General features: G+C 38.1%; 1 protein-coding gene across 1 annotated transcript in view; it reads left to right on the top strand.

Moving 5' to 3' along the window:
* The window catches only part of csmd3b (CUB and Sushi multiple domains 3b), a 509,580-nt gene that overhangs the window by 441,628 nt on the left and 43,068 nt on the right, over nt 1-24,884 (top strand). The window contains 6 exon segments of the mRNA XM_051137233.1: nt 490-684; nt 784-957; nt 3,379-3,552; nt 9,586-9,759; nt 10,434-10,619; nt 12,148-12,321. Coding sequence (XP_050993190.1) covers nt 490-684; nt 784-957; nt 3,379-3,552; nt 9,586-9,759; nt 10,434-10,619; nt 12,148-12,321 — 1,077 coding nt within the window.

Here is a 24,884-nt window from a genome sequence, read left to right as displayed (position 1 = left end):
AAAATGATGCCTCTGTTTTAAAAACATGTGAGCTGCCTACTTAGGCTGCATTTTAAAGCATCAATTTTAACACAAAGCCTGTTTTTAAAGGTAAAGATCAGAACTGTTGCCTTCTAGGACATCTGTATTTAGAAAAATTCTTTGTAGTAAATAATAATACATTAATACATCGAAAAAAACATATACTTAAAGGGATAGATCACGCAAAAATTAAAATTAGCTTATGATTTACTCACCCTCAAGCCATCTTAGGTGTATATGACTTTCTTCTTTCAGACAGTAGAAGTTATATTAAAAAAAACTTTGTAATGGCAGTGAATAGCTGTTGAGATTTTGAAGTCCAATAAAGTAATTAGTTTAGTTATGATGCTGCCTTAGAAGGCTGCTACCTATTAAAATAGTATGGCAGCTCAATACGTTTTAAAACATAATCATTTTAAAAATGCCATTAGATTCTGAATATTGTTTTTTGATGTATTTGCTGCACAGTTGTGGTTTGCCCAAGTATCGGCTCTTTCTCTCTGGAACACGGAAGATGGCGGATCGTAAACGGTTCGCATTATGAGTACAGGACTAAAATCATCTTCACCTGTGATCCTGGCTATTACCGCTTAGGCCCCGCCCACATTCAGTGCATGGCCAATGGTGTGTGGAGCTGGAAGAACGAAAGGCCCCACTGCCAAAGTAAGTGTGTAATTTAACTCTAATCCAACAGCTGTTAGTCAAATGTTTAAACCTTGCAGTTTGTCCTTGTTTGTCTTACCCTTTCTCTTCACTTCGCAGTCATCTCATGTGGGGATCTGGCGACACCTCCCAGTGGCAAGAAGATTGGAACTCAGACCTCCTTTGGGGCCACAGCCATATTTACATGTGACAATGGGTATATGCTGGTGGGATCTACTGTGAGAGAGTGTCTATCTTCTGGTCTATGGAGTGGAACAGAGACGCGCTGCTTGGGTAATGTGGTGTACATTCACTGCTGCTGTTCACATCTGCATGTTTGCCTGGCAGTGGTCCAACTTTATTTTTAAACCTTGTTAAGTGTGACAGAACTGTCGTCAACCTAGTTTCTAGTAGTAACCATTCAGAATAGGGGTTTGCGAGATATATGCACAATTTCACATATCGAGTATATCGCAAAAACAAACAAAAACACACCCACAGAGTGCATGCATGATGTAGATGATGTGTACATTGCGTGATGTAGATTAGACTACTGTGCGTACATACAGAGTTCATACATTCACTGCATGATTTCGTCTATTAAAATAGACATAAAACATTAATTTTATGTTTTTTAATTTATGTCATCTGATATAGTTAAAGGATCAGTTCACTTCCAGAACAAAAATGTACAGATAATGTACTCACCCCCTTGTCATCCAAGATGTTCATGTCTTTCTTTCTTCAGTCATAAAAAAATAATGCTTTTTGAGGAAAACAGTTCAGGAATTATCTCCATATAGTGGACTTCTATGCTGCCTGTGAGTTTGAACTTCCAAAATGCAGTTTAAATGCATTTTGGAAGTTCAAAAGGACTCTAAAAGATCCCAGCCGAGGAAGAAGGGTCTTATCTAGCGAAAACTCCCATCTCATTTTCTCCTCCAACTTTAAAATCGTTCTACATCACTGCACCGACCCAGGTCAAATGCCCTTTACAAAAAAGGGTAACAAAGTAATGTAGGACGATTTTGAAGTTTGGGGAGAAAATGAGAGTTTTTCGACACACCTTAACTGTCTTGAACCGGAATGCACAGGGTACGCATGCGCGTTGCAGAGCTGAGCAAGATGAGCATTTGAGGTTAAAAAGTGTATAAATTGTAATTTAAAAAAAAAAAAACAACCGATCGTTTTGCTAGATAAGACCCTTCTTTTTTTCCTGGGATCATTTAGAGCCCTTTAAAGCTGCTTTTGAACTGTATTTTGGAAGTTCAAACTCGCGGGCACCATAGAAGTCCACTATATGGAGATAATTCCTGAAATATTTTAATCAAAAAACGTAATTTCTTTACGACTGAAGAAAGAAAGACATGAACATTTTGAATGACAAGGGGTGAGTAAATTATCGTTAATTAAAATTTTGTTCTGGAAGTGAACTGATCCTTTAATATCACTAATTTTCCTCCAAATTTCTGCACAATTGCAAAAGGTGATATTGATTTAATGAACAGCTCAATAAACATGAATAAGTAGCTTGCATTTTAAGCACAACAGTTTTTTTTTTTTTTTTTTTTTTGCTGTATTTCAACAACAAAAATAGTTTCAAACAAAGCCACAGCCAAACTGTTTTTCATCTCTGAGCAACACACAATGGTGTTTCATTATTGAATCAATCAGCCGTTTTAACTCACTCATGTAGTGATTAGCTTCCACTTACTGGCAATTTTAGGTTTATATTTAAAGAATATTTCCCTTTTTAAACAAACCATTTAAAAAAAACAGTATTTAATGTGTTTTTTTTTCCTTAAAGCATCAAAACATTATTTATGCATTTGTTAAATATGCATATGTCCTGCATTAAACAGTCTGTGTAAATGCATCTAAATGCCACTTCAGATGCAGATACTGTGCCACCTCTGCATTGCGAACTCAAATGTTGTTGATACTGATTTAATTTAGCCCTATAGTGGCTTACTTTTTTAATTTATTGATTAAATTTTTGTATTTGACAAAAAAAATGATGCACACATATAATTAGGTTTAAAAATAATTGGCCCATAGAAAATAAAAATCAATTGAAACTTTTTGGAAAAGTTCATTTATGTTACTCCTTCAAACATCTTTGTTAGTCAGCTGTCCACAGCAGTCCTAAATATGCCAAAATACCAGCACAATAACATGCTCAGCAAAATATTGTCCAATTATCATTATCGACAAAATATCAAGATATTTTTTGTCATTATCGCATGCCCCTTATTCAGTTTGTGCGTAGGTTTTATATAAAATTTTCTCTTTACCACATTTTGCAATTAATGCCTTCACTATGAAATAATAGAAATGGAATTGTGAATGTGTGTGTATATACATTTTTCTTCTTTTATGAAAAGAAAGTTCAAAAGATCAGCAATCCTTGCTGAATAACAGTATTAATTTTCTTTATAATAAACCTTACTGACCCCAGACTTTTAAACGGCAGTTAAAAATACACACACATAGTATCTAAGTGCTTGAAGTGCATTTGACCTCAATCATGTTTCTTTCTCCTGCTCCACTGAAGGTCTCACTTTTTTGAATTTACATGCACTCCACTAAACACTTAATTACATGAAGCGGTTAGTCTCTCTAAAAGCATTGGATGTTAATATTTTACAGTGTAATGTAGCTGCTGCTCAGACCTCTCACTTTAATCACTCTCTCTTCTCTTTCCTTTCCTTTCAGCCGGCCACTGCGGTTTACCCGAGCAGATCGTCAACGGTCAGGTGATCGGGGAGAACTTCGGCTACAGAGACACGGTAGTGTACCAGTGTGTCTCCGGCTTCCGCCTCATCGGCTCCTCTGTGCGCATCTGCCAACAAGACCACAACTGGTCCGGACAGCTGCCCATCTGCGTCCGTGAGTTTGGGATTCGTGCTTTTCTCTCTCAGACAAGCTGTGGAAAATTACTGAATTCATGAAGAGATTAATTCAGACAGAGGGGTTTAAGCACCACATGCTGGGTGAAAAAACAGATGCAATCATATATATTTTAGCTAGAGCTGTCAATTTAAGATGGTGAATAGGTAAAATTAATGATGATTAATGTCATTTAAAGCTTTGAATCAATCGACAGGCCTAATTTTAGCACATCCTACTGTTGCAGTTTTTAACTACTACTATATCTAGGACACATAGAGTAGCTCTATTGCAAACAAGCATAAGGGGACATGACATCATGACACAGACACTCCTCAGAGCTCTGTTTCTCCTTCTTAAATGGCACTGGCATTTAAAGTATCCACCTTAAGAGCCCTCTGAATTTAGGAAGCTATTTATATAAAAAAAAATGTGCCATCACTGTCATCTCCCACTGCACAGTGACACACTGGGTCCGCACTCACAGCCTACATTCATCAGACACGCACTGCAGCAAGTCTGCCTCACTTCAATGGGGGCGTTTATTTGTTTGAAGAACATTTAGACGAAATGAGCTGATAAAAAGGAGCTGCAGGGAAAGGGGTGAAGTAACTCTCACCAAATGCTGCAGTATTTGAGCATGCAGTATTTATTCACATCATCTCCCAGTTTATTAAAGAGATAGTTCACCCAAAATGCAAATTCTGTTATTTGCATTTTTTGGATGAACTGTCCCTTTAAGGGACACGGGTGATGATGAATTGTCAGGGCTGATCCTACGTTTTTATATCCTGAAAGCTGTGTGATACAGTATCATTATCTGTTTATACTAAATCAGCAAATAGTTTAAAGTTGGTTTTCAAGCGGTGGGTTGTGATCTAAAATTGGTCGTAGGCCTGGCTCGCGTGAGATAAATTTCTCGGCAAAACTGTTTGAGAGCCACTTTGGTAATATTTGACTGTCGATTGATTTGGTTCGACTTTCATTCATGTGGCATCTCCTGCATGATCTTTCAGAGAATAGCAGTCAATTACAATGAAAACAGGGCTATTGAGACATCTCTTTTGATAATGGTGATTGTTGCTTCTCCAATACATTACTTTAACATGGCGTCTGAAACAATCACAGAGCTATTTTGCATCTACAAATCATCTCTCACTTTCTGAAGTGGAATAAATCAAAAGGGAAGAAAGCCAATTTTAATGCCAGACAAGTTGCACCAGGCTTTGTGAGTCCTCAATGGATCTAACCAATAGCAGCTGACATACTTGATGTATTAATCGTTTACTCGATTTAAAGACCCCATGAAATGAATAAATATTGGATTTTTGTGCAGTACTTTTAGTTTGGGGGTCTATTTGCAGATGTACTCCTAAAAATACAGTCATAAGTAGCATAGGTATATTTGTAGCAATAGCCAACAATACATTGTATGGGTCAAAATGATCGATTTTTCTTTTATGCCAAAAATTATTAGGAAATTAAGTAAAGATTATGTTCCATTAAGATATTTTGTAAATTTCTAAAACGTACTTTTTAAGTAGTAATATGCATTGTTAAGCTTCATGCATTGCTTCGTTTTCATTTTAACAACAAGTTGATTTTCTTAATATTCAAATTTTTTTTTTTGCACCTTCAGATTCCAGATTTTCAAATAGTTGTATCTCAGCCAAATATTGTCCTAACAAGCATCAATAGAAAGCTTTCAGATGATGTATAAATCTCAGTTTCAAAAAATTGACCCTTATGACTGGTTTTGTGGTCCAGGGTCACATGTATTTATCTATAGTGCTTTATTTTCTTAGAAAAACTAAGCAAAAATATTACGTCCCCTTAAGACCATCTACCTTTTATTAGAAATTTAAAAGTGGTAAGTTGTTATTCTCGACTGTGATATAACCTAAAGACTATATAAAAGCCCTTACTTCCTATTTTAGTAGGAAACATGTCAACTTTGGAAAGAAAACCATGATCATCAAGCGATTTCGCGGGTTCTTTAAGCATAAAAGGTTTTGTCACATCTATGCTATCTACATTTCACAAGCTTTGCACTACAAGCTGAAATCACAGCTTGTGGGGTACAAAAAAAGAGGGAAATGTGTGGGTACATTTTCAGCTATTTTAGTATACAGTGATTTGGTTGGAAATTTGGGCTACAGAGAGTCTTTAAATGAAAGGGAAATTGCCTCCGTGCAAAGAGAAACAAATTACAACTGTGATTATGCAAATGAACTGTGGCTTTTTATGAGTGCAGAAAAGACGCATAGTGAGGAACAAAATATACTGTAGCCTGAAAGAGCTATTACAAAAGCAAATATACCTCTAAATGTGTCATATCAGCAAAAGAAATTTCACTTTAATTAAATAAGAGCCCTTCTGGAGCTCAGTATATGAATTAGACTCCCGAGTTAATCAGTGCACATTGTGGAGACCTATGGTGAGACACGTGAGGATTGGCCTGTCATTTTCGGCTTACAAGTGTATTCATAATACACAGCAGATGATAACAACTTGCAGTGCTGGCATCAGCTCCATATCTGATACTGATTGACAGTTTAGGTCTAATACTTTCCCCATGTAAATAAAGTAAACTCAACCTGGCATGTAATTAAAAGGCAGTATGTTGTTGTTAGATTGATGTACATTGCTGTCTGTATGTACTTAAATGTCTAAACTGAACATTAGAGTGACAGCTCTCACCCGAAGGCATTGAGTGTGAATCTTCTGTTTACGTGCTGTACCACTTCATTCAGCCAGCAAATGCCTGCAATTGAGCACAAATGGTACCGTGTTGCCCATTGCTATTAGAACAGCGGGATTTCATTGGACTACTGTTCCTTTCACACATAGACTGTTACAGAGCTATTAAATGAGACACCTCCAGACAAAATGTCTGGATGTGCAGTACATACAGTTTGTGGTTTTTGTGGATTTTTTATGCTGTATATAATCCACCTAATCTAAAGTTTGGAGTCTGTAAGACTTTTTCATGTTTCTAAAATTATTCTTTAGAAATCCTTCTAATATGTTGATATGGTGCTAAGAAATATGTATTGTTATTATTATTAAAGGATTAGTTCACTTCCAGAATTCACCCTGGTGTCATCCAAGATGTTGATGTCTGACTTCAATCAAATAGAAATTAAGATTTTTGAGGAAAACTTTCAGGATTTTTCTCCATATAGTGGACTTCAATGGGAGCCAACAGGTTTAAGGTCCAAATTGCAGTTTCTATGCAGCTTTAAAGGGCTTTACACAATCCCAGCTGAGCGATAAGCGTCTTGTCTAGTGAAACAATCACTAATTTTATTAAAAAAAATAATAATTATGTCGTTTTTTATCACAAATGCTCATCTTGCACTAGCTCTGTGATGCACTGTGATTACGTAATCATGTTAGAAAAGTTGCACGGTTAGTTCTTCATGTGTGTACTCTGGTTCAAAAAGGTAGGGTAGGGTGAAAAACTCATCTCATTTTCTCCTCTAACTTCAAAAAAATAGTTGTTTTGCCTTTTTTGTAAAAGGCGTTTGACTTTCTTTTCAAGTTCACTTTGTAACCACTGGGTCGGTGCTTCTGCCTACGTCACATGTGACCTTTCCAATGTGACTGCGTGATGCGTGAAGTCATGGATGCAGAGCTAGTCCAAGACGAGCATTTGTGGTTAAAAAGTGTAGAAATTTTTTGGTTTTTTATAAAGTGACAGATTGTTTCGCTAGATAAGACTCTTTTTCCTCAGCTGTGATCATGTAGAGCCCTTTGAAGCTGCACTGAAACTATGATTTGGACCTCAAACACATTGGTTCCCATTAAAGTCCACTATAAGGAGAAAAATCCTGGACTGTTTTCCTCAAAAACCTTAATTTCCTTTCGACTCTAGAAAGGAAGACATGAACATCTTGGATGACATGGGGGTGAGTAAATTATCAGGAAATTTTCATTCTGGAAGTGAACTAATCCTTTAATGTTGAAGACAGCTGTGCTGCTTAATACTTGATACAGTATTCTTTATTACCAAATATTAAGTTAAAAGAACAGTATTTATTAAAAATAGATTTTTTTTTAACTACGCAAATCTTTACTGTCACTTTTGATTAATCGAATGCATCCCATGCTGAATAAATGTATTAATTTCTTTGAAGAAAAAAAGTCTTGCTGACTCCAAATGAGACCAATGCATTTTTATACTATTTTTTTTTTCAATGTTAGATTTTTTTTCTTTATTTTTTATAGCTGTAAATTATACAGCTAACTTGTACAGTAAGTCCATACATTCAAAAAACTTTTTTATTATGGCATAAGATGCAAAACATTACATTGCTTTTTATTTTAACACATTCTAACTGATGCCAAACATTTTAGGTTTTCAAGTCATTAAAGAGGTCATGAACTGATTTTGTTTTTTATTTTGTACTGTTCTCTGAGGTCCACTTATAATGTTATCAAGATTATTACATCAAAAAACATCCTAATTTAAAAGTAATAGGCTATTTTCTGTCCGGCTTTTATCCCCCCCTCAGCAGAACGCTCTGTTTGAATAGGCATGGGGGATTGTACACTCGGAAGTAAACGCCCACTGCTGTGATTGGCTAACAGCGTACATTCATTCCTCATAGATGGACGCCACTGTGATTTAGGTTTAAAACACATAAATAACTCAGTACATATTAAATGATCTGCAAGAAGAGACAACGCAATAGTGACCATGTAATGAAAACAGTTACTCACATTTTTGTTGTGACATCTCTGTCTGATCCAATATGGGAGCACAGCATCGTCTTTTAATTTCGTCTTTTAATTTAGTGTCTATTTAGGTTAGTATCTCTAATATCTCCCTGAGATGTGGGAGTGGGCGTTGCGTCGCTTACACTACTGGTAATTGTAAACAAATCCACGGTAAAATTAAGTAAACAAAAGACTGATTTCTTACTGATGCGTTCTGGAACTTCATTAAAAATAAAGTTCATCCACTCTTTCCTAACGTTGGGATCAGAAGAAAGGCAATGCAAAGACTGTTTTTTCCACAAATTGGCACCGCAGAGCATCCTGTTGTTTTCAGAGCTTTATTGTTTGGTTTCCCCGTAGACCTGCACGTTCGCCTCTCTGGTAAACACTACATGCGCGTCGGCACCCATAGCCTTGTGGTTAGTGCGATGACATGAAGCGCAACTGCGCTCACAGTGACCCAAGTTCGAATCCCACCTCAAGGTCCTTTGCTGATCCTGCTCCCCTCTCTCCTCCCAGTACTTTCCTGTCAGCTCTCCACTGTCCTCTCACAATAAAGGTGTAAAAGACCCATAAAAAAAAAAAAAAACACTATATGTGCAAATCGGTGGGCGGCGCTAAACAGGTAGTGATGTCGATCTTCTTCTGCAGAGGCAGCATTTTATCTACTAATATTACATTATATCAGAACATTCCAAAAGCTGACGTTTTGGCGGACTGCCTTCAGTATAAGGTGTTTTTAGACTAATGACAATGTTTTGAGTTCTGAAACTAACAGGATGCTTTTATAGTACAATGACCTCTTATATATCAAAAGATCAAGGGAATTTTGTTTTCTCAGTTCATGACTTCTTTAAAAATAAAAAACACTGATCATTATTTGTATCTGTAACTGGTGTTAATATGTTGAGCGTGAAGGGTCCAGATAAATACGTACATGTGATTGTGTCAGCGAATAAAACCTGCCTTTGTTTCTATTTATTGATATTTAGACTGTGGTGCTGTGCTGTGGTGCTGTGGAATTGCCTTTTTATCAAGGAGAACCCGAATCTGATTTATTGCTTTTGAGCTGGCAACTCACCAAATAAATGATTAGAAATTACAGAGGGAAAATGAACTAATTTCCCACAGTGACCAATCAATATAAAGGGCACATCTATTTTCTCCCGTAATTTAATCAGGCTCTAAAAATGTTTCCGTCATTTAATACGTACCTGTTGTGTGAACTCATCCCATAGTGCTTCACATAATTTCTTTTTTAACATGGTGCTTATATGCCATATTAAAACGTCTCACTCTTGTCATCTCTAGCTATCAGCTGCGGGCACCCGGGGAGCCCCATCTATGGGCGTACCGTAGGCAATGGCTTCAACCTGAATGATGTGGTGAGCTTCTCCTGCAACATGGGATACGTGATGGAGGGCCCTTCTCGGGCTCAGTGTCAGGCCAACCGACAGTGGAGCCAGCCACCACCAACGTGTAAAGGTGGGGAGAAAAGTTAAGTCTTTTATTCACACGGAGCTTTGCCTGATCCACCGCCTGACAAAATTAAAGCACCGCAGTGCACTCTGTGGGTAAGGAAAGGGGTAGCGGCTGTTGCGATGTTGCTAAGTGGCTGCCAATTGCGGAGTTTGGTGGCTGATAGTACACTTACAAAAATGTTGTTGATGATTCATAGTAAGGATACACAGCGTTATACAGTTGTTATATGTTATAAGTGTTGTGCATATAGACTTTGATACAGACTGCATGTTCTGTGATAATTCATTCTGCATGTGTGCATTCACTTGTTATGGCATGTAGCTGTATGATATAAGATACTAACAGTTGGCGTGAAGTTATATTAAATATATTAAATAATGTATAATATCATATTTATATAATATACATGTCAATAATATATTTTTAAAAAAATGTTAAAATTAAATCATTACAGTCAAAATTCGTCCTATGTCTAAGATTCAGATATTTTTATAATGTCTTAACAGTATTGGATGTGGATGTGTGTGACATACTAAAAATGGCAAATTCTCATTCTGCATGCATTGCATGCGTGGAGCATCTGACCTACTTGTTTCCACCGAAGTCACTTGCTTAGTGCTTCTGCCAAATAACACATGTCTCTGCTTCTGTCCTCTTCCTTTCTTCTCTTTATTCAGTTGTCAATTGCTCTGATCCTGGGATTCCAGCCAACTCTATCAGGCAGAGTAAGATCGAGCATGGAAACTTCACCTTTGGCACGGTGGTATTCTATGACTGTAACCCCGGTTATTACCTGTTTGGCTCACCTGTCCTCACCTGCCAGCCCACGGGTCAGTGGGACAAGCCGCTGCCCGAGTGTATCGGTATGTTTCTGGCATCTTTCAATGAAAATTTGGCAGTGGCATTGTGGTGCTAATTACTATTCATTCCTGTAATCGAGGGGAATTAGTTGCACGACCCTCTTCCCGCTGCTTAAGATCAGTGGTTATAATTGAGGGACAGGTGGAACACAGATTTCTATGGCAGATTAATTAGCAATGTCAGTTTTTTTATTTATTTTTTTATCTGATCCCTGTTTTATTACGTAAAAGTTGAAACACAGCACATCCTCAGCCCGTGTACAGCTCAGTAAGACACGCTCTGCAGCAGCTGCGAAGTCGACGGGGCCTGTGCTTACATTTTGCCCTGACAAGGCTCCCTGCTGTCAGAGATGCCCTTTCGCCCGGTCGCCACTTCTGCTTTGTGCGTCTGCATAATCCTCCCTGTAGTTTTACATGCTTGATCCTAACACCAGTTGCTGGGCTCTTTGAACACCAAAGTGACCCTACAATAAAATCTGGGATGCATTACATAAAAATGCTGACGTTTGCTTGCAGTCTAGGTCTATATGAAAGGTGTTTATTGTTTCTCAACTGGATATGAGATTGGCACACTTTACTCAATGCTTTATTTATATTTATGTGTGCTCACACCGGTTTGTGAACACATTTTCTGCTGACATACCAACATAGAAATATGCAATTGATAGTACATGAGACTTATTTTTAACCTTTCTTGATTTGACTATTATGTTGTATGTTGTTTTACATTGGATACACCGTATCCATTCAAATTACATCACATATGATTTTTTTAGTGCTTTCAGAATGATTAATCGTGATTAATCACAATTAATCACATCCAAAATAAGTATTACATTCATTGATATTAATTTTAAATAAAAAGACTATCTATTCAGATGATATTACATATGTTTTTTTGTGCTTTCAAATCGATTAATCACGATTCATCGCATTCAAAATCAAAGTTTGTGTTTAATATTAATTAATAATATGTGTGTGTGTACTGTGTAGATTTATATTTACATACATGTATGTGTGTGTATTTACATATACATATAAATATACACAGTACATATATTACGTAAACAAACTTTTATTTTGGATTTGACCGCACTATTTTTTTATGTTAGCTTGATGATGTTTCTGTGCACATTGAAGGGTCCTAACTTTTAATATCATTAACATAAATTATGTTAAAAAATTGTATTACATTAAATTATTTTTTAAAATAAATATAAACTATATTCATTGTTTTTATTCATTTTAAATTAAATTAATATTGTTATAAGCTTAGTAGTGTGCACAATCAGTGAGGTCTGAGCAAATTTTCAGAAAGTGCTGATTATAGTGCTCCTACAGGAAGCTGAATTAGTAACATAATCATTGAGATCAACTGGAGCGATTATATAATTAAAAGTAAAGAGCAGCTTTGTTTCAAGTCCTTTGTTTTATATAAAATCATATTCAACTTGTGAATGTGTATAGAGGAGTGTCTGCCGATCCAGTAACCGTGTTCGCACTTTTCTTTGTCTGCACATGTATTGAATAGTGGTGGACTGCGGACATCCTGGATCTCCTCCCAATGGAGTGCTGAGCGGGGACAAATTCACCTTTGGCGCCACGGTGCGCTACATCTGCACGGGTGGCCGGCAACTGAAGGGCGAGTCCTCACGAACCTGCCAGCTCAACGGCCATTGGAGCGCACCCATGCCCTTTTGCTCAGGTAGGACGAACGCACACATCTATCAACGCTATCTGGGCGATTAAAGATGCAAAGAGCCATTACTTGCTGCCTTAGAAGAGATTTGGGATATTGTTAGCTTCATTAAGTACATGGTTTTTGTCATTGTCATTATATTTGCAGAGATTGGCTGGGTTACATTGTACCCCTACATAACCATCTCTGTTGTTGACATGTCAAGAGCTGTCAAGTTCTGTGTTTGTGGACAGATATGAAGGCCCTTTTAACCCTTACTAGGCCGATTACCTATAGCAATGACATCATCATGCAACACAAAAGTAATAGTGGAAAGGTCTACGCAACAGTTAGCTGCAGTCAGCTAATTTGATTGGGTAGGCGATATTCCAAGATTGCCGGTATTTCGTAAAACAGTTTTGGATCAATCCGTTGCCTGTGTTTGCAACACTTCCTGCTTTGGCTTCTTTTGTAAATATTTTCTCTGGCAGAATCAGCAAAATAGTTGTCAGTGTTGTGTTTGGAATGTAATTTACTTGATATTTTACAACAGATATTTCTAGTCGTCTTTTAATCCTCAGCCAATTTGACTGGCTCAGTTGTGTTCCAAGAAACTTGATATACAATCCAACTCTTGGGTGTTGTTACTGTTTGTATCAATCTGCTTTTGTCTGTGTTCCAGAAAGAATGTCAGTCTGTATATTAGTGGTGGGGATTTTTCACTGACTTTTTTTTTCTGTACGTTATATAGTACTGTGCAAAATTCTTAGGCCATTAGAGTATTTTCACCAACAAAAAATGGTTTTCAGACAGTTATTTCTAACTTTTGCTATAGTGTGTCAGTAGGAGGTATTAGGTTTACATTTCCAAACATCTCTTTTGCCAGTAATTGTAATAATCCAGTGAGATTCTGGTTTGCACAAGGAATCTAACAACAGCCAGTGCTCCACACAGAGATCTGATCTCACCACCATCCAGTCCGCTTGGAATGACATGAAGAAACAGAAAAAAACTTGGACTAAATCCAGAAGAATTGTAGGAACATCTCCAGGAAACTTGAAGAAAACTTCCTACAAAGTTACAACACTATGAAAAGTGTTAGGCACTTGTGTAAAAATGCTGTAAAGTGAGGATGCATTCAAAATAATGTAATGAATAGAATTTTTTTATCAATTAACTTCTATTAGCTAAATCAAATAAACACTTGGTGTGACCATCCTTTGCATTTACAGGGGTCCTATTATGCTCTTTTACAAAGTATTGATTGTTTTGGGGGTGTACTAGAACATGCTACATGCTTGGTGGTTCACAAAATGCATTATTTTTCACATAATTTACATTATTACAATATCTTTCTCCCCAGCCTGACACAAATGGCTCGATTAGTTCTGGGTTTGATAAAGCCCCGCCTTCCGAAAAACTAAATGTGCTGTAGTTGGTTAGCTGTCCCAGTGCATTGTGATTGGCGAACAGCTTAGACGGTGGTTCAGTACTGCCACGCCTCTTGTTGAAGAATCAAGATTCTTACGTTTTAAATGTGGATATTTTTCTTACAAAAACAAATGGATTCACTACAAGACACCTTTATTAACCCTGCGGAGCCGTGTGAGGCACTTTTTATGATGGATGGATGCGCTTTATTAGACTTGTTTTGGACTGATGAAGAGAAACACCCGTCTATGCCATTCTAAAGCTTAGGAGTGCCAGGATAATTTTTAATATAACTCTGATTGTATTCGTCTGAAAGAAGGAAGTCATATACACCTAGGATGCATGGAGGGTGAGTAAATAATACGCTACAGTAGTGTAGGGTCCCATCGTCAACCTGCGAGATCGCCGATACATGATATTATCGTGCTAATTTAATTATTTACATGCTTAGTTTCATTGCCCAAAACCAGCTCCAGCATAAGGCTAAAAGCAGCCTAATGTTTTTAATATGACTTCATTTGTATTTAACATGACAACAATTAAATAAAAACATTGTAAGTAACTAATTATAATGCTTACATTTCCTTAGTTATTCAAAAAGCAGCTACAGAAACAAGCAAAGAACATTAACCTTATCAAAGAACATCATCACTGATTAGCCTAGCCTAGTCTAGTGCAAGTTTATGCATTTAGAAACAACACTCACGTTATAAGTGAAGCTATCTACACTGTATGAGCAATAAATCTCTTACCACACTGCGCATGTTTGTGGTGCATCATGGCTCCGACACTGCCACCGGAGCTGTTCGCGGCCACTCTAGTCAATGCTTGTGTTTATACCCCCCACACTGCAGCTCACTGAAGCGGCTCTCCGCGCTGCATCGCAAAAGTTAGGCTAATATCCCACTTAGTCCCTACCCACCCCCCAACCATTCAGATGTCCGTAGGCGGGATTTATTTTAATGATATTCTAACGGGCCACTTTGTGACATCATAACATCTGGAAAACAAAAGCTGTAGTCTAAATGAGCCATTCGTTGTAGTTCTTAAAAAGGGATTTTTTAAAAACGAAATCTCTCCCTTTGGAGTTGAACTTTAAGATTAGTAACTTTGTATATCTTTTTAATGCCCAAACATACACGCCACACACTGACTAAAATTCAAAGTGAAAAAGCATAATAGAACTCCTTTAAAACAGCTTTTTGTCCTAGGTACACTTGCGCATACTGTAGTTTTTCAGGTAGCTTTGTAGGAAGATTGCTTCAAGTGTTTTTTCTAGATGTTGCCAGTTCTTCTGGATTTAGTCTGTCTCAGTTTTTTTCTGTTTTGTCATGTCATTCCAGATGGACTCGCTAGATTGTTACAATTAATGGCAAAAGGAATGTTTGAAAATTTAAACCTAATATTTCCCACTGACACACTACAGCAAAAGATAGAATTAACTGGCTTAAAACCAATTTTTGTTGGCGAAAATACTAACGGCCTAAGACTTCTGCACAGTAGTGTAAATAGAAAAATTAGTAAGCATATTTGAGGAAATTAAACGGGAAATAAAGCTTACAGGACATAAAACACCACTGATGTGAGACATGTGACGGTCAAATGTGACTTAATTTGAAACAGTTTTCAGAGTTGGAGCAAAAATGAAGTAACTGTCAATACTTTGTCCAAAATAACTATAAAGATTACTGTAATTTTATTAGCATCCACATCACTTTCTGTTTATTTTAAATGCATGCTGCAGTTAATGACTTCTGTATGACGTGATTCCAACTATATCATTCCTAGGTGTCGTTTTTGTTCTAGTTGTAATGTGGACTTTCCTGTTCTGATAGAATCAGAAGTGATGTTTTATTAACAAATTTCGGGAGGAGCACGCACAGATAATTAACTCGGCCATTTCATCATCAGCAATCACACTCCCTATCCAGTCAGCACGAGAGAATCCCTACAAATAACCAAAGCAGTCTTACCGTCATTTTTCTCGTCTCGCAGCACCCCTCCACCACCCCAACTCCTCACCTTCAGCCCATTCCTTCCCCGGGGGGGTGGGGGAGCGCTTTGGGTTCGGGCTAAAATGCCTAGCTCGGACCCCTCTTCCCGGGCAGGAGCAGTGCCCCGGGCTCGGGAATGATTACCGAGCTCGGAGCCCTCTCCCGGACAGCACGCCAAATACGCATAACCTTTACTCAGTTTATTATATGCAAGTGTGAACTCGTGAATGATTATTAAAACTTTAGTTATTTACTCAGTATTAAAGGGATAGTTCACCCAAAAATTACAATTCTGTCATTAATTAATCACCCTCATTCCAAACCTGTAAGACCTTCATTCACCTTTAGAACACATATGAAGATATTTTTGATGAAATCCATGAGTTTTCTGACCCTGCATAGACAGCAACGCAACTGACACGTTCAAGGCCCAGAAAGGTCGAAAGAATACCGTCAGCAGCATCACATGTACACATCCTGGTACTCTCATGAACGCATGTCAAAGACTGACACGGAAGAAAAGAATTTGTTGAATAAAGTCACTATTTTCATTTTCTTTCTCGTAGCTTTATAATATACATTTAAACCACTGATGGACTATTTTAACCTCCTTACTATCCTTACTCCTTACTACTTTTCTGGGTCTTGAACGTGTCAGTTGCATTGCTGTCTATGCAGGGTCAGAAAGTGCCCGGATTTCATCAAAAATATCTTCATTTGTGTTCTGAAGATGGATGAAGGTCTTACGGGTTTGGAACGACATGAGGGTGAGTAATTAATGGCAGAATTCTCAATTTTGGGTGGACTATCCCTTTGGCATTTTTTTATTGAAATAGCTCGAAACAACTCAATTTTAGTCCAAAATGTTATACCTACTCACTGTTTTGCTGGCCACATTCTGTCAAAATGACTGATTCAGAATGGAAGAGGGGTCACAGACTAAAGCCTTTAACATTTCTTTCCAGTTGCAGCAAATTTATTCTTGAGGATAAACCCCTTGAGATGCACCATCTCGTTTTCAAGGGGGTCCTAATCCAATTCCCCGTCATGTGTAGCCTGCTAAACAGGAATACCACACAAACAGACTTGTAATAGACTGAATTAGCATGCAATTTGTTTAGTATCTTTCTCTCTGAATGCATGGGTGTATTTATTCCTTCAGAGCTTGCTATTGAGAGTATATGTTTAAGCACAGCTTGAGTTGGAAATAGATTTACTTTCTATAAACAGTCTGTTCTGCCTCTGGTTTTTGTTTAGTTAGTCATTTTATTACTCATTTAAGTGTAGGAGAACCTCAGAAAATAGCTTGGGTTGTACAATCAGGTAACAATTGCTGGGATATAAGTTTGGATGACTTCCAAGCAGCAAAATGTCTTCAAATAAAGCTTGTCAGTTCTTCCGTGTGAGAAGAAACTCATTGGACGCCCAGCAAGGCCATGAGAATCCGCCCCAGCGGCAGAACCATTAACTCAGCAGAGGTTTGAGTCGCCGGGGCTGTTAACACTCACCTGCTGAGAGACGCGGCCAGGACTCCCTATGATTGTCTGATGACTATGTAAATGAAGTTTACGGTTGAAAATCGGCCGGTGGGGCGCCACCTTAAGCCTTCGTCCGACATCTGTGAGGTGTATAATTAATCTGTGGGTTTGCTGTGCTGTTTTTTTAATACATTTTCCGTGCTTTTTATTGAGATTACATGCAGATGGCTTTGGGCATGGATAAATACACAGACACAGCTGCAGGAGGCCTTGTCTGTTTATGTTGTGGAGGCTTTACAACAGGAACAGGGGACTCTTGAGCTGCGGAGACCAGACCGAACATGTACATTTCATTACAAACACAACACAATACCCCACCGTCTCACTTCCGTTGTTCATTCCGTAAATGGAAAGGAAAGGCTTGTACTAACTGGGAAAAATCCAGAGGGGAACCTCAAAGGGCTCCACATGTGGGTTCCTACACCCACACGTACAACACGAATTTTGTTCAGCACCAAATATGGCTTAGAGAGATTTTGCATAAGCCATACGCCATCCGCGCACAAAACGCTCTGCAAGGCCACTTCAAATAGTTCTGAACTCGGTGCGCTAGCGGCAGCTGAGCCTTTGTCACATAGAATTATTTCGAATCAAGGACCCCTGTGTCCAATGCCTCACCTAACTCTTATTCTCGAACACTGTCACATTGTCCTTGGGGACTTTAAAGGGAATTAAATATAAACACGCAGGAAAGGCATGGAGTGAGAGAACGGCTCAGTCACTGGCATTTTGAATGGTTTTATGCCACACTCTGGTTCAGTGAGCTCAACAAGTCCCGCTGCCTGGAATAGTCTGCGTATGGTTGTGCCCTTTAAAAAAAAGATTTTGTGCACCAAAGCACTGACTTTGTAGTGGAGGACTCGATTCTCCCTCTTAAAAAAATACTGCATGTTTGTATGCTTGTGGTATTGAGAAGGAGCTCTTGAATTATTAGAAATCATGCTGAAGGTTGTGCTGCTTTTTGTAGAAGCCTGTAGACTGAACTTTGATTGGTTTGGTTGATTGTAGTGTCCTTGTGTTTTTAATCCAGCCATCAGAATCATTGTTCATGATAAACGCTTGATGTGCAATTTTTTTTTAAGCTATAAATTAGTCCATTGTATCTAAGAAAGGGTCTGAATGACCACAGATGACATTTGGTAATGTGTGTGTGTAAGATGACTGTCTCTAATACTGTCTGTAACTGTTCAGACTGAGCATTTATTAGACTAAGCAGCTCTGCTTTTGTAATCAGCAATGTCACGCCTCATTCCCATGATGCCTTTGTTGTTACGGTTAGTAAGATGTGCTTACTGTAACTACTTAAGTTGTTCAACAATGGATATTGCTGGTCGTGGGGGTTCAAAGTCAAAGTCTGCGTAACGTTGTATTATCACTATCATCAAGGGATAGTTCAACAAAAGTTACAATTGCCCCTTAAAAATGTCCTGGCTCTTATAAGTTTTATAATGGCAGTGAATGGCTGTTGGTATTTTGAAGTCCAATAAAGTGCATTCATCCATTGTAAAAAGTGCTCCGCACAGCTCCGGGAGGTTAAAGGCCTTCTCAAGTGAATTAATGCATTTTTGTTAGACAAATATCCATTTTTAAACATTTCTAAACTGTATTCTCTAGCGTCCATGCATCTTTAGCATTCATGAGAAAGTGGCATTCCAGCGGATGATCTAAAACGTAACCAAACATGGTGACGAATGCAAAAGTGTCGACTGTGGAAGTGCAGAGGAAAGAGCAAAACAAAACACTGGTCATGAATTCGAAGCGTAATGTTGGAGGATTTTAATATCAGCCATGAGGAAACTTGTTTTCTGTAAACAAAAAGTGGTTCTCACGAAACTAGCATGTCATCCACCAGAAACGTGTACGACAGTTGGCGGAAGCTAGACATTACGATTTATAGTTTTAAATATGGATATTTTTCTTACACAAACACATTGTTTCACTTCAGAAGGCTTTTGTTAACCACATGGAGCCGTGTGGAGTACTTTTTATGACATATTTCTGCACTTTATTGGACTTTAAAAAATCAACAGCCATTCACTGCCATTATAAAGCTTGGAAGAGCCAGGACTTTTATTATAAGTCTGATTGTATTGATCTGAAAGAATAAAATCATATACAATATATACATATATATATATATTTGAGTGAACTCTCCCTTTAAAACTGTTACATTGATGAAATAATATAGTATCTTTATATTTATTTTACATTCAATTTTTGCTATTGCCTATTGACGTGTTTCTTTTTAGCATAAAATAAGAAGTAACACTGTCATAATGATGATGTAATTTAGTAGAGCACTAAGTGAATTAAAGAACAAATAATGTTAACAGCAATGTCCAACATGCCTCATCTAGTGTCAACACAAATGGATTAAGTAAACTTCCTTCTGACAAATTTAAATTGATTGCACGCAATAAAAGTAAGCTGTGACAAAATGTTCAAGAATCGTGTTGCATTAGCTCATTTTAATTAACAAAATTGCACAAGCAGGAAAAATCCATTTTTTGAGTGCATGTTGCTTCTGATTACCAACTCTCGTTGAAAACAAATCACTTCTGCTCACTTTGTCATTACAAATCACCATCAGTGTGAACGTACCTAGATAAATGACATGTTGCTGGAAACTTTCAGGCAGTCTTTGCATAAATGTGACTCTCACACGCACTTTGCATAATTTTTAAACACCCACTGTTTATCCATTAAACCTGCGTTAAGTGTCTGTGACCCATAAAGCGTGAATACAGACATTGTCTCTTTCCAATTCCACTGTATGTGCTCCAATCCTCTACAGAGATCCATGACCCAGAAAGGAGGAGGCAGAGAGAGAACAACAGCTAGGCAGAAAGAGAAATCTCTCTTCCTCTTGGTCCTAGGAGGCTTTATTCTCCTTCCTGGTGCTGTGTTCATCTGCCTCCAGGGTTTTCTGGGTTTCATGGCACAAAATCATAGCAGCGCAACTTCATCCTTTTTCCTGTGTGCTGTGCTGAAGGCGTTTGTACACACAAACATGCGCTCACGCAGGGGACTGCAGCCTGTTAGAAAGGACTGAGTTGATATTTTCGTGTGTGCATCTGTTGCACGAGCAGCTCTTGAGAACAGTTAGAGATATCCCATGCTGTTTTACAACCTTTTGTTTTAATAAGAGTCCAAACCGAAGCTATTACAAGCCTTTGACCTTGTTGCCGGCCTCTTCTAATTGCCTGTTTCCAGAGAGAGGTCTCTGAGGTAAAGCCTCCCGAAGTTATGACATGATCTGACCCTCTTAAAATCAACAAACAACCATTTACTCTTTGCCCCCGAAACAGCCTGATATCCAATTAGCACAGATACCGGCCTGCATCAGTGAGGGCTTTAGTGCCCACCTGGTGGGAAGATCTTCTGTCCTCTCCCTGCTCACACCTGAACTTCCTGTGGTCCAATTAGAGGGACTGTAAGTATGTGAGGGCTGCAGCCAAAGGAGCAGCCTCTAGCAGTGAGCCTCTCTCAAGACTTAACTTCCCAGCTCTACTTGAGCTTTCTGGCACTGCTTGACTGCAGATAGAGCGAGCTGACTGCACACTGATTGAGACAGAGCAGCTGCTAGCTCAGACCGCGGGGATTCTGCTTTTCTTAAAGGTGAAGTGTGTCACTCCTATGTCCCTGAAGGAACTCAAACAGAATTGCAAAAAAACTAAAATAGCTTCCAATCAGTTCTTCAACTTCACCTTCTGCTTGCGGTTTGGACAAACAGCTGATCCTGGACTGTTTTTAATTTTGTTTTGAATTTTGCAAAATTGAGTTTGAAAATACTAAATCAATATTATTTATAAGTAACAAATGGGCTGTCTCGTGGGTCCTGAAAAAGAAAGAAGTTTAAAAAATTAACAATCTGTATTCATTTACTCACCTTCATGTCTTTCTGAACCTGTTCCGTTCTTTTGCAAAACACAAAAGACATTGTAAAGACAGTTTCAGCTGTCTTTTCCATACAGTGAAGGTCAAAAACATTAGACCACACTGACAGTGTTGTAGTCAAGGCTACCTAATCTGAGACCAATGTGTGTTGAGAAAAGACAAGACTAAGAATTTGAGAGGTTAAGGACAAGACAAGGCCAAGACCAAGGCGGGGTGAGACCGAGTCAAGGCCAAGACCAGGTCGGCGCCGATAGCCTCGTGGCCAGTGCGTCGACATGCAGCGGGGGTCCCGTGTTTGAGTCCCAGCTCATGGACATTTTCCGATCCCGTCCCTCCTCTCTCTCCCACTTCATTTCCTGTCTTACTACTGTCCTATCAATAAAAGGCAAAAACGCCAATAATAAATCTTTAAATAATAATAATAATAAAAAAAGACCAAGACCGGACCAGCACTACTCAAATTTATCGAAAGGATCCACATTTAGTGCTTGAGAAATGTCTTATTTTTAATCATATAGTTAGAATAATAAGACACTTATAGAGCTGTTACAAATCAGATGAAATTACAACAAAAAATTATCTTTGTACTGCAGTGGTGGCACAAAAGCTGCATCTGAATTGGTACAATTGCAAATGCAGAAATAATGTTGACAATAATGTTTTAAAGCTAAAAATGCGTTTAAGTCAACTGAATACATTGAATTTGTATAAAAGCAATATCAGGTTTTTGAAAATAATTCTCCTGCTATTTATATCATATAATTATATCATGATGTAAAAATTCAGATCTCATACAAGCACTTTTTTTGCAACAATATCTTGAATTTTGTGAGGAAAATCAATTTTGGTGACATTTTTAACACAATCCCACAATAATTTCTGACCCGGCATAACAGTATAAATCAGTGGTTCTCAGCCAGGGGGTCTCAAGATGACTTAGAATTACTTAAAATAAGACAAAACAAGTGTTAAACTTAACTAAAACAGGTAAAAATCCAAGATATTTCTAAGTATTTGGTTATTTTTATAATGAATATACATCTTTGTAGACTAAGGCTAAGCTCAAAAATACTTTGGGTGAGTGGGGGGAGGGCCTTCAACACTCCTAAAAATAAAGGGGCTTCACAATGCCATAGAAGAACCTTTTTTGTCTAAATGGTTCCATAAAGAACCTTTAAAATCTGAAGAACCTTCCTTTTTCTTCAGATTATAAAAAGGTAAGAAGGTAAGAGATGTTTCTTTAAAGAACCTTTGACTGAATGGTTCTTTGTGGAGCCAAAATGGTTTTGCTGTGAAGAACCTTTTAACGCACCTTTATTTTTAAGAGTGAAATATTGTACAATAAGGCGGGACTGAAGTCAAACATTGAGATCCATTGGTATAAATCAAGTTATTTATTTTTGTTATTTAGTTATTTTAATTAGGTATTGATTGCATTTGACGTTGGAAGTTTTTCATTCATTAACGTAGTGATCTCTCTGTAGTTGTGATTTTGACTGGTCTTGAAACAAAATCCTCTTAATCTGAGACTAAGGCAAGACAGAGTACAAATGTGGTTGAAGCTGAGTCAAGACCAGGACAAGATCAAAAAATGCTCTTAAGACCGGTCTCAAGATCAAGACTGGTCTCAAGTACTACAGTGTTACACACTGACTTTCACTGTGTAGGCAAAAACACTTTTCTTAGAATATCTTCTTTTATGTTCCACAGAAGAAAGTCAGTCAAACAGGTTTGGAATGACATGGTGGTGACTAAATAATGAGTTTCACTGTTGAGTGATCTATCTCTTTAAATACTAGATTACAGCAGCCTTAATTTGGCTGTTTTGTATCTGACCCATATCTGTTGTTCAAAAGAACATTTGACCCAAAGTGAAAAATCAACCCTGACTGCTAAAAGCCACTAAAGATGCCACTGATCAATAATCCATCTTTAGTGCCCAACTTCTCCTCCACTCAAGTTTTGTGTGGATGCAGAAAGATGACATTTTATATTGCATCAGTTTTTATCTGACGTAATTCTGTCAGCAGCATTGCCTCAGAGTGTGAACTGCATGTTTGCAGTGACTCTTTTGATCAGAAGTGGCTGTACATCAATTTGTGACATGCAAATGGACATATACCCTCGCCTCGCGCGTCTATGGTGGTCTCAGGGCTGCCACTGCAGATAAGTGGAAGAGTTCCAGCGGGACAGCTAATACAGCAGTCCCCTCCGTCTGCCCTTGAAGTGTTATGCTTGGTCAGCACTCTCTCCCTGACAGAACACGCTCTTGGGAGTCCAAACACCCACACTTCCCGGCTCTCGCTCCTCTCGTCCTCTGCCACCAGCAAGAAAGACAAAGATGGAACATGACATAAAAACATACACCTTGTTCCGCAGTGACATACAAACACGCATAGACCTCCCAGGAAATGTACCACTCGCTCTGCCCCGGAAAGGGTTTACCATTACGAGTCACCCTGCTGTATCACGCCCCAAGAAAAGTACATGGCGCTGTCACAATGCATCTCTGCACGTGGTGGAAGTCTAAGAAGTGTTTACCACTTCATCTTAGTGTGACCGGTGGGGTGCCCTTTCCTTCATCACACCACACCCTGAGAAACAGACCCCTCTGTGCGCACGTTCTCTGAAAGGAAATCCATCCTCCTCACTTACAGTAGCTTGAAGTTCATGTCAACATGCATCTTGTCCGTCCAGCGCTGTGTGATGTATGGCACATGCATGCGATTTACAACACAGACTGCGGGATAAAAACCTGCCAGTCATGCAAGGGTCAACAACTGGGCCTTCAGCAGAAGAGCCTGTTCAGGCAGCCCACTGACGTATTAATAAGTAAGAAGAACAGCCTGCAGTCCTTTAATAACAGCCAGTTTAATCTGTCCCTTGGGCCGGCCGCCACTAGCCCTGCCTACCGGACTCTCCAGCCACACTGATATATTAGATCAGGGGATGTTTTTTTTTTTTTTTTTTTCATACAGCTGCCTGTTCTTAAATAAATCATTACTTGTTTATGGAGCTGGCTGGTTTCGTTGACATAGGCTGGCTCTGGATGTTTACTGGCCTGATATGAGAAGGCAGTTTTTGCCTTTAGGGTGCTGGGTAGGGTTGCACTTGCATCAAATGTTCATATGGTCTTTAGGACATGAAGTTCACATGTAGTGAATGCTAGTTAGTTTGTAGAAAAGTCAGTACATAATTTAGTAGCACAATTTTGTCCTAAGGCAAAAGTTCACCCAGGTTGTAAGCTTTCTGCAAAGTATTGTATAGTCACATATGATGTGTACATTTATTGAAGAAGCCTTACAGTAAAAACAGTAAAGCTGTAAAATATTATTACAATTTAAATTAGCTGTTTTCTACAACAACATTAATATTTTTAGAATAAAGTCAAAATTACAAGAATAAAGTCGACATATTGCGAGAATAAAGTTGCAGTTACGAGAATAAATTGAAATAATTCAAGAATAAAGTCTTAATATTTTGAGAATAAAGTCAGAATTATGAGAATAAAGTCAGTGTTTCAAGAATAAAGTTGAAATACTTTGAGAATAAAGTCAAAATTACGTGAATAAAGTAAAATAAAAATGAGAATGAAGTCGAAGTATTTCAAGAATAAAGTCGGAATGCTTTGAGAATAAAGTCAAAAAGTAAAAAATTACGAGAATTAATTCATAGCAATTACAAGATTAAAGTTATAATATTTTGAGAGTATGTTCTAGCCTATTGCACA

The sequence above is a fragment of the Labeo rohita genome, chromosome 19, assembly GCF_022985175.1.
Source record: "Labeo rohita strain BAU-BD-2019 chromosome 19, IGBB_LRoh.1.0, whole genome shotgun sequence".
NCBI classification, from domain to species: domain Eukaryota; kingdom Metazoa; phylum Chordata; class Actinopteri; order Cypriniformes; family Cyprinidae; genus Labeo; species Labeo rohita.
The sequence above is the reverse complement of the archived record's forward strand: the minus strand, read 5'-3'. Positions and strand labels throughout refer to the sequence as shown.